This window comes from Pinus tabuliformis, chromosome 4_1 (assembly GCF_031772625.1).
Source record: "Pinus tabuliformis cultivar Carrire ecotype Pingquan chromosome 4_1, CPIR1, whole genome shotgun sequence".
Classification (NCBI taxonomy): Eukaryota; Viridiplantae; Streptophyta; class Pinopsida; order Pinales; family Pinaceae; genus Pinus; species Pinus tabuliformis.
Window position 1 is genome coordinate 867,724,845 of NC_142303.1, and position 11,497 is coordinate 867,736,341.

At 35.9% G+C, this 11,497-nt stretch overlaps 1 protein-coding gene across 1 annotated transcript; it reads right to left on the minus strand.

Moving 5' to 3' along the window:
• Positions 1 to 9,710: 9,710 nt before the first annotated feature.
• LOC149178948 (uncharacterized) lies at positions 9,711 to 10,739 on the minus strand. Its single transcript, XM_089423757.1, has one exon. The coding sequence runs from the start codon at positions 10,708 to 10,710 to the stop codon at positions 10,408 to 10,410; it is 303 nt and encodes a 100-aa protein (XP_089279883.1). The 5' UTR covers positions 10,711 to 10,739; the 3' UTR covers positions 9,711 to 10,407.
• Between the last annotated feature and the right edge of the window lie 758 nt (positions 10,740 to 11,497).

Genomic DNA, 11,497 nt, shown 5'->3' on the forward strand with positions numbered 1-11,497 from the left:
GAATTTAATTGTGTATAGGTTTTTGATTGTTTAGCATTTTGGGTGGACTCACCATCCATCTAGATTTACTTCTGACATTGACGATGGGTGGTGACTCTACTTGAAATGTTGGACTATCTGAAATCTCTACACCGTTAAATTCCAAAAAATTGACAACTAATATGATGAATAACTGAGGAAACATACACGCTCAAGTTTTTTTTTTCTAGGGGTAGGTGAGTGGGATTATAGATTTGAACTTGTCATAAGGAGTTCCTTAATAGCTTGTCCATTCACAACCTATCCAACACCTCATAAGCATAAATAATTAAATTTGTATATATCCACATAATTATTTACTTCTTTATTATTACTATTATTATTATTATTTTCCCGTGGATATAAATGCATTCATTATAATGGAGAAATAATGTTTAAATTCAATATATGTCGAGCACATTCAATTATTTCATTTTATCACAAAGAAACAAGCCCGAAGGCCACAACTATATGTAGGCACATAGGCCATCCAATAAGCCCCAAAATAGGGAAAAACAAAAACCAAAAAAAAAAAACATAATGGGTGCAAAAAACACCACATAATTGTTGGTCGAGAAAAAATTCAAAAGTTGGGCATAGGTTGCCCAACAAGCGTAAAAAAAAATGAGACCAAAACAAGCCCCAAAAAGAAAACAAGCAGACACCTAAACATAATACCCAAAACATCCAAAGGAAGAAATAACCACAAATAAGCCACAACGAAGCAAGCACAACAACATAGTGGAAGAGGCATAAAATAGGGAAAACCTCACCCCCTCAAATCCCCATATCCATCTCGACACCACCCACAAAGCCAAATAACCCCAATCTGATACAACATAGAGAAGAGTGGGTGAAAGAATGATGGAAACCCACGACAACATCGTAAAAAAAATAGCTCACCCAAAAGCACTGAATGGCCAATAAAATAACTTGATAGAGGATGAGGGGGTCGCGGATCCTTATCAGACCCCCTCCTGGATGAACCCTATGAAGAAGCAGGGGGCGAAGAGAAGTGGAAATTTGCTAGTGCAAAAACCTCCCAAAGAAGCATCCACTTCCCTATTATTAGTATTATTATTTACTTTATTGTACAATTTTATAATTTATTATAATTTCTTAAATAATTTATTAATATTTATTTGTCAAATACATTCATTTTTTTATTTTTTTAATAATACATCTAAAATTTCATAAGTGCCATTTTAATTAAATAATGTTACAATATAGATACATGAGTGCTATATCAAGATAAAGAAACTATATTGATCATATAGTAAAATTTGTTGAGAAAATCTCTCAATATCACACCAATATATGAAGCATATAGTTAAGAAAATAATCTAACAAACTTCTAAGGACTAGGAACAAACTCCTTTACTTAGAAAGCATCACACTTAACACAAGTAGGATTTATATTCTCTAACACTCTCCCTTAATCACTACCTGCCTTAACCATGATCAATAAGTTCTATCTGTGGCCCAACTTGACATTTCAATCATTACCAAAAAGGATGATGTCCATATAAAGAAAAAACCATCCACCGAAAATGCATGGGTACCTAACTATTGCAACCACCTATCTACTATGATCTCCTTTATTTACATGTTTTATTCAACCATAATATCTTCATACCAATACATGTACCTATACTTGTAACTATACCTTCAAGTTCCCCTACATCACAATCATCCCTGTCCACTTCCATCTCACAAGTCATTTCTAGGTTACCACAAACCTACAATAAAAAAAGGATTTTTCATGTACACATCATCATTTGACTCAGGTATATATAATTACAAATTCCATACATGGAGATAGCACGTACTCCATCAAACATAACTCTATAAACTTGCTTACAAACACATGTGAGGGACACATTAGGATTTGATCATAAGTCTACTTTATTCCACACAACTCACATGACTATACCTTCTTTTTTCCATCATCACATTATCCCCTTTTTTCTACTATTGTAATCAACTAATATTCATTATTGTCACCATGGTTAAATAAGAATGTCTCTACCACAAGTACGATTTCTTGCATTATTTGGATCAAATTCCAAAGATTTCATTATTGTAACTAGGACCTCTCAATCCTCCCTACTACAAACTCATCATTTCACTCCAAAAAAATTAGCCTACTACTAGTACTTAGTTACCTCAAGGAAGAACAATGCAACTTTCTTCCACTTCAAAAAGTGTCCATGCTCCTTCCTTCATCTAAAGAACTATCATAATGTACAAGCAAGAAACTATTATACAATTAATACCTTATATTTACAGGGAACATGTTGTACTCCACAATGTAGTGTCAGTCTGACCATGAATAATGATTCACCGACCATCCTATGGGCCTACTTCCTTCTATTGAGATACATGGGTGCCATCCATTGTTCTTTCTAGTTGCCTAGGTAAGAATTTTAAATATGAGTTGTATCCATATCAATCTTACATTTTTTGCACCTGAAAATCACACCTTATCATGCACCACTACATAAATAGTTCATATATAAAAAACATATTGCTTGAAATTGTTCAAGTACAACATTTTTACCTTGCAGAATTAGAAATCATCTTACATAACAAAAACATTGTAGCACTAAATATGTGAGTAAGAGATGAAATGACGCAATGATATAAATTCCATGTTCTTGTGCACTCACATACACACTTGACATATTCATATTCATCTTCGTCTTTCACATCTGAATTTAATGTTAATCTTTGATCTCCTTGATTTTCCTATCATTTATTAGAGTTGTGAATTCTAACAAGATAAATTCATATTGGGGTCACTAGTATCAATATGATTTAATAAACCCATCAATTTCGCCATAAAAACTAACCATGTTCTTAATAAAGACACTTACGCCAAGATACATCATCCTTTTGTCCAATGAACCTACAATTACCCATGAGTGTCGCAATAAATAGGAATGGGGTCATCCACTCTTTTCACATCACTCTCCACTAGGAGAATATCCATAGCCATTGTGTAAGGGACCACCTTCAGTTCCAATTCCTTTTCATGTATCCCAGGAAACATTGTTTCCTTCTTGGCACACATTTCATATACTCAACCAAATTTGATGATGCTAGTTCAACTTCTCATCATAAGAACACTATGAGGAAATAATCCTTTATAATGGAAGAGTCCAAGTGCTAGCTGCTATAATTCTTTAACCTTTAATATATGTAGGATACACAATACATACATCTCATCAAACTATGATGCACACAAACCATTTCTAGGTGGACCTTAACAATTAGAAGATGGTTTATAAAACCATGTGATTCACGATACTTGAGTTGGAGAATTTTATGTCATGAGCACACATGATAGACAACAAAATCTAGCCCACCATACTAGTTAAAAGGGGCAAGTGGCCATAGATAATCGATGTGTAGCTATAGGTATTCCATTCCTGGTGGAAACTTTGTGCACTACTCCATTCCCCATGGACAAGATGAATATGTGGTGGCCAAGTATTTCGTGAAACGCATCCACTACCACATCCTTCATTCAGATTCTATTCAACTAACCATTTTTCTCCTCCCCTCTGCTACACTTGGCTACCTCCGTGTCAATAGACATTATTTCTTTGGTTTGATTCTCACTTGTAATGAAAACCTCATGGGCCTCCAGTACCTAGGCCTCAATTGAAATGGGATCCATGGTACCCTACCATTGTAGTTGGGAAAACAAGTCATTCTATAATACACATTCGTCCCCCACTTTAAATTTCTTGTTTACTTGAGACTAAGCCCCCCACACAACATTCCTAGCTTTAATTTTGACAAATTGTAATGGTTCTCTCTTGTATACTCGTGTCAAACTACTTTCTAAGAAATCATAACATTCATCCAACTTCGCGACATCATATTCTTTACATTGCACATCATGAGCACCTCTGAAATGAATAAAAATCCTTGAGGCAAGGACCATCTCGACAATCTATTAAAAATATCTCTCTGTCAATGTACAACTTGTCATCTATAATTTTGGACCATGGAGCTAGATGCTTATGTTTTTTCAACATTGAAACCAAAAAATCAATTTCTCCTCTTGTTGGGGCAATGGAACTCTAGACTCTTACCTCTTCTACTCAAAGGAAGACATTAACAACATTTTCATTATTGCAGTAGGGGATATAATCTCTCATCAGTAGTGAACACAAGTTGATTATGCTTTAGATATTATATTCACTTGGGAACTAGTATAAAAAAGAGTATCAACTTTCATATGCTTAATAATCACCCTTATATGAAAAAAATCACTTCTTCTACTTTTAGTACTAAGAGATGGAATAAAAGAACTAGAACTAGCATGAGAAAATGTTTTATCTTGCACTCCTGTAGCTATGACTTGAGTTTCATCCTTTGAATTATATCCCAAATCTTGTTGCACTGCTGCAACATTATTTTATTTTTCTTCGCCTCAAAATGTCTTAGGCCTTAGTTGAAGATGCAATTTCTAATAGTAAGCATCATCATTGCCTTCCTTTTTACAATGAGAGCATGTCAACTTTGCCTCTTCTTTCTTCACTGTAGAAGTCTTCTTTCATTTCCTCTTTCCTTTAACCAACTTAGGTGGTTGCATCTTTACAAAGTTGCTTTGCACACTCTTTCTCATGGACTCAAGATGAGTAGCTTGGACACACACTTCATCAAAATTAGTGGGATTAAATAAAAGAAGAATATGGAAAAGATAACTATGCAATGCACCAATGTATTTTAAAGCATCTATGGAGAATCTAATGGAATATTGAAAGCCACTACTTTCTTTCTAAATTCTTCAGTAAAATTATGTACACTTTGTCCTTTTCCTTGTCTCGAATTTTCTAATTCCATGATTTCTTTATGAGTATAAGCTAACAAATAAAATTGCTTCTATAATTCCTTGGTGAATTCCAACCATGAAGAAAGGATCTTACCATTTTTTTTCTACCTTCTAAAAGTTTACTTCCCCACCAAACCAACATTATACCTTCAAGACAAAGAGAGGCTAGCTAAATATTTACCTCTTTTTCAATAAATTACCGAATACAACAATAAAATTATATATGTTGAATCTAATTATTTAATCTTTCTCCATTAAGCTCACCATTATACAATGGTAATTAAAACTTAACATCAATCTTCAACAATGGATTATTTGAAAAAATATTCTTATGAGGAGATGGTAACAAAGAATTAGATGAAGAAGAAGGATGCGAAGAAGGAGGAGAGTAAGTTCTTGAAGAAGGAGGAGAAAATAGAGGAAGAGGGGATTAATCACTCTCCTTATTTAATTGATTAGTGCCTTCTACTTTTTGAAGTTCTTTTTGTTTATAGAGATCTTCCACTTTTGACTGCAACATATTGAATGCCTCAAGAAAATCCAACTTGGAGTTAAAATTATTCTCTCTTCTTGGTGGAGTCATCTCTCCTCTTTGAGTGAAGCTCCTTGAACCAACTTTGAGATTGTAAGATTCAAGTTAACCTTCACACTCAAGTTAACATGGTAATCATTCACAGTCAAAACCAAGATCAAACGAGCTCATTTAGCTCTGATACCAAGCTTGATAAAGATCTTCTTTTGCGAGCATATGATTTATTGACTTAAACAAATTTTGAATTAGTAAACTTAACAAAAAACTATTAAAAATATTGTAATGGAAATAAATGATTACAAATAAAATACAAGAATACAACGAGCTTGATAACCAAGTTCACCCAAAGTCAGTTACATCTTCATATTCACTTGTAATGGATTGACCTCCTCAATTATGATGTAAAATGACTCGAATTGCATCAAATCCCTAATCTCTGAAGTTGGCTCTCTATTCTACAACTTTTCAAAAGGCCTCAAAGTACCCTTTGCAAGAATATATCCTTTCTTAAATTTCCAAAAGACCACAAAATATATGTATTACCAGACAAACAATGATAAACACGCTACAAAATTAAAGGCTTCGACATTTTCTCATAACTATATACCCTCTATGGTGCAGCGGAATTTTTTTTGTATATATAGTGTGGGGGAGTCCACAACCACAAGGTCGAGCTCGCGAAGGCTGCAACCCCTCCATTATAACAACATAATATAAGTAGAACTTTGTTCAACAATAGTTGTTACATCAATACAATCTGTTTTGGTTTTTTGTAACATATCCATATTATATACCAAATATAACAATTTGTTTGGCATATTCCAATAACCCATGCCATGGCCCAATCAATGAACAATGTGCAAGTGTGACATATTTTTGGTTGTCGGATGGTAGCAAGGAAAAATCCGTGACCTTCCCCCATTTTTGCAATATGGTTACAATGAAAACTTAAATATAGAAGCGTGTGATTAACATAAAAAACAAACTTATGGCTGATTGGTAGAGTCATTGGCTTGTTCTGCGTATGTCAGGTGTTCAATCACCATAGTTCCAATTGTTATCCCATTGACCAAAACTATTTTTTTTCATTCTGAGGTGACATGTGGCACCCTCCAATTGGGCCACGTATCACCACCTTATTGGTCCATTGTTACACAGTCGGTTTTTGCCACATCACCCTACATTTTCCATGTGTTGAGCGCAGGTGTTGCCACATCATGTTGTCCTTGCTACCACATGTCACATCCAAACCCTGGCACGTGTCCGAGTAGGTTTGACTTTTCTCCTAGTGGTCAAAAACTTCAAAATGCCATAACTTCTACATACATACCTTGTTCGACACCATTCAAATTATTTTGGAATGGTCCTGTTAAGCTCTTTAACATGGAATTGGTTCCATCAAATTTTTGGGACTCTGATTTTTAGGCCTTTGTGGATGGCGTTAGATCATGTTTGGTGCTCTTGTTAACGTGACAAGATCTTTAATCTCTTTGGAAAGGTTGGAGAATTTTTTGGCTCTCTTAGTTTAGTTGGTACTAAGCCCTTTGTGGGCTATCTTTATGTATTATGTGTGCTCTCTATCAAGGTGTGGCTTATGCTTTTCCTATAGTTGGGATAGGTGGTCTTATGTGAGGGATTGTTACTCAATATGGTGTGGTTAAGAACTTCCCTGGGAGGCTTCTAAGAATGTAGGGACCAGTCAACTATGCAGCCATGGGTTCGGGTAGAAACTTGATAATTCGTGGCAAGATATAACGAATTCACTCTGATGGAATTTAGCAACATCATTTCAAACATGGAGGGCAAGTGTGTTTTAGCCATCATTTCATCCTAAATAAACATGTGGAGATGGGAACTCACTACTAGATTCGTGAAACTAGAAAACGGGTTTCTCTAGACTTGCTATATGCAATCTATGAACCTCCATTGGAATATCAAAACTCTCTTAGGACATGTCTAGTGGAGCTCTCAAAGAGTCAAAGAGAACTACTAATGTGCATTGATAAGGTTTTGCAAAAGATGCATAAATTAGATGCAAAAGTCTCAATTCTTGTTAAGAGGCTAGCTAACCTTCCCATGACTCCACTAGAATCCCATGCTAATTTGTCTCCATCCATTAAGGCAGGCTTTCCTTTTAGTTCAGATGGTGTATAAATATGGGATTTTTTATGTTGCTAACATCCATGAGGCTATTTTTGGGGGATATAATAAGACTCTACAAATCATAAGCTTACTAGTTTAGTATAGATTAAATTGTGTCAAGTGCAGTGGATTAATACATTTTTTGACATACAATTTTGAGATTTCAAATCTATCATTACATAAACTTTGAGGTAAAAAATGGGCCTCAAAACAGAAAATGTACTAAAAAAATCAAATTTTAAGGACCGAGTAAGAGTGTGTACTCGTTGGATGTGGAATTTAATTTTCACATCCAACAAGTGTGTATAGTGAGTAAACATAGGTTTAACAATATTCCAAAAATACAATAAAAATAAATAAAAAAATTACCCTCTTATTTTATTATTTTAACTTTTATTTTATTATTATATTTTGTTTAATAATTCATTGTAAACCTCTAAATTTTCGTAACTCTGATTTCTCTTCTATGTCAACCAATAATAGCTAATGGGATATTGTGTATTTTTTTGGTGTTTAAAAGAAAAAATTATAAATAAAACATTATTTTTTGTGTACATTAAGTTTGTGCGCATGCATTGAGGTGACATTACCCCATACATACCAACGCTGCCCCTTCGACACAGATAATCTCGAAAGAATTTAATCGAAGGCATTTTAACCTTTGGTCACACTACTATAACCAAATAAGATGCCAAATAAGAAAAAGTATCAACTCACTTTTAAGTCCCAATTAGAAATAGATCCGCGTAAGTTCAGTTCAATAATTCATTAAAAACACCCGTCCCCGCGCCATATTCAGCTGCCTTTTCGCTTAAAATCAATAATTGCTTGGCTTCATTCGCATCCCGCATTCGTCAGAACAATTTGCTCATATTACATTTGTTTCTTGAAAAGGAGAGTACATTTAATCTCTGCCAAATACTTAGGATTGGAGTAGGCGGCAGAAACTTTTCTACCCTACATGTTGGCTGAGAGAAAGTCGCTCGTTTATCCAATTACGAAGCATGGATGGCTGATCCCACTCACATCAAACTCAAACCCAAAGCCAAACCCAGTGCCCAGGTAGTTTGGCCATTAAGTTTCTTACTGGGTGAGAGGGGAAAGCGCCCATCTATTCGGCAACGCCAAATCCTATATCAACGAATACAACCTAGATTGCTCCACTTTATATACTCGCCTAGATTAATCCAGTGTATATTGCAAACTTGAAATATTAGGTTTCCCTCAATGCTAATTTTATTTTAAAAATGTAAAATATTTCAAATCTTATGTCACGGTATACAACTTCGATTACTCCATATATAGAGTGGCCTAGATGACTCCAGTGTTTATACTTTCTAAATTAAACCGCATTTATTTTGCTTCTGTGTACCTTACTCTTTACTCAAGTGCCTAGTTTATTCCATAACATGAATATCTACGATTTTATCAGTGATCGTACTGTTGTTTAAGACAAGGTGGAGTTTCTTTTACAGTAATATCTCAGAAAATCGTGTATCTTTGTGGCCTATCTTTCTTTCTCCACTCCTCTTTAATTTCTTCCTTCAACCCTACTCTATCACTCTATTTCTTCCTTCAACGCTACTCTATCACTCTATTTTTAGGTCAGTCGTTTAATCGCTTATGTCACCTGATTTTATAAACTCAAATACAGTCAATATCGATGATGTGATTTTATAAACTCAAATACCCTCAATATCGATGATGTGCATTGAGAAAGGAAAGCCATACAAAAGGTCATCCGTTCTCGTAGATAGTCCGATCAAACAAAAGGAAGTACATCAGTCAAAATGATGCAGAAGATACAGAGAGACAGGTTCTTATGTAACCCTACAGTCCAAACAGAACACTTCTACTCATACATTCATTACACATCTATTATACATTACGGAATCGGAATCAGTTGTGTCGAGCTTTAACATACAACATAATCTAACACACTCGACTATCGACCGGTTGCCCAAGTAACATAGATCTTCTACTCTTCGGAAAATATAGATCTACAACGGCAATAAAATATTGATCTACAACTGTCCACAAAATTGATATGTGTAAGAAATTGTTAAAAATAATTGAATCGAAATTACCATAATATAATGCTCACGCCAAACACTCGATGATTCGGATCTTGACGGATGGAAACCAACCATTTCGAGGATAAAAATTCTGGAATATAAATAAACATTCTATATAAACTAGATAACAAGCACACATCATTATTCTTTTCATTACACTGCAAACATCATATTTCTTTCAATCCACGGCGACTGTGACATCTCGATCCAGACAACGGCCATAATCTCTGGAACGACCGGGGAAAACGGTTAAGAATTGTTGCAGAAATGGATAGATATTGGCGTTGACTCATGTGCTAGAAGTCCAAAACGAAATTTGTAGATGAGGACTTTTCTATATCTTTATCCTTCACTGAATTAAATTTTGGATGATTTTGCAGGCTGACTTGAGATTTCTTTCCATTATTCTAAAGGAAGAAGAACTTTATACGAATACATGATTTCTCCAATTCTAAAGATAGAAACAGAAATGGGCAAGATTTCAAAATGTTTATAGGGTGTAGACAAGTTTTATGAATTAGATGTAAAATAGAGTCTACTTACGAGATTCTAGATCTGCCTGCGCAGGTTGAGGAGATTTGGCCTTGGTAAGATATTGGCCCGCCGTGGTACTTCTATCCGACAAAACCTGATACCTACTGAAATAGCGGCAACTCCGCCGGTAAACTATTGAGATCCAGGCCTTCGAGGCCGGGATTCGCACTGGCCTTCCGTTTCAGATTGTTACTCGCGTGATGGACAACTTCTTCCTCCTCGACACGCCCATCTCCGGACTTCACGGCGGATAAGTCGGGCTAGACGTTGCGGGTTTTCCCGTGGTTTGAGAAATCCTCCCACTCGAAAGATGGGCGCCAGAACGCGTTGGACGCAACGGTTTTGGTACATTTTAGTGCGGGTTCTTGGCGATTGAGGTCATTACGAGTACTGAGAGAGTACCTGCGCGTAGCCTTGATTCGTTTCAGCACAGCGAGGAATTCTTCGAAACTGTCGCCGTCTCTGCCCGTGCAGGGTCTCTTCGGAATGGGATTGATGTCGTCGGCCTCCGCCTCCTCTCCATTCCTGGTCCAACATATTGATGATTCCAGTCGGCGCTTCATCGCGGTTTCCGTCTACTATTCTATCACCAGTAGCAGATGAGGATCGACCCCGGAACCTGTGAACAGTGCTTATCTCACGGGCCTTCAGCTACAGAGGCTTAAGAGTGGTGAAAGTATTGTTCATCATTCTTAGGGTTCATCCAATGAACCGGAAAGTCCAACTTGTTGCGAGAAGTAAACGAGTACAAGCTGTTCTCTGAAATCGGTGGTCGAACCTTCACTATTATGGCTGGTGCTAAAAGAATCGTGACAACGCCTTTCAGGGACCGGCAACCAATGTTGGAGGTACGGTTGACAAAGCACAGTGACACGCAACCAGGTCCCGAATAAATACCTGACATTGTGCCGTCCATTCTTCCGAAAGGGGCGGGTACGAGTCAACTGCAATTAATGACGGTCTGGTTGTAGTTGGTTCGAAAAAAAATTAAAATATCAAAATCACCGCTAAATTATAAACGCTAGATTAAAGAGTCAACTGCAATTAATGACGGTCTGGTTCTAGTTGGTTCGAAAAAAAATTAAAATATCAAAATCACCGCTAAATTATAAACGCTAGATTAAATTTCTATATTTCAAAAGAAGGGAAATATTTTTAATAACAGGTAAATAATTTTGAAGTGTAAGATTTAATAGTTATGTTGTGGTTTGAGGATAGTTGCTTCACGCTCTCAACATACCCAACATGATGTAACCTCAACAATAAAAATATGCAATTTTTATGGTACTATTACACTTAGTGTAGGGTGGCTGAGCACATTGAATATCTATTCAACAATTTTGCACGTGT

Coding starts and splice junctions, on each gene's coding strand:
- LOC149178948 (XM_089423757.1), bottom strand. CDS start 10,710: ATGAAGCGCCGACTGGAATCATCAATATGTTGGACCAGGAATGGAGAG.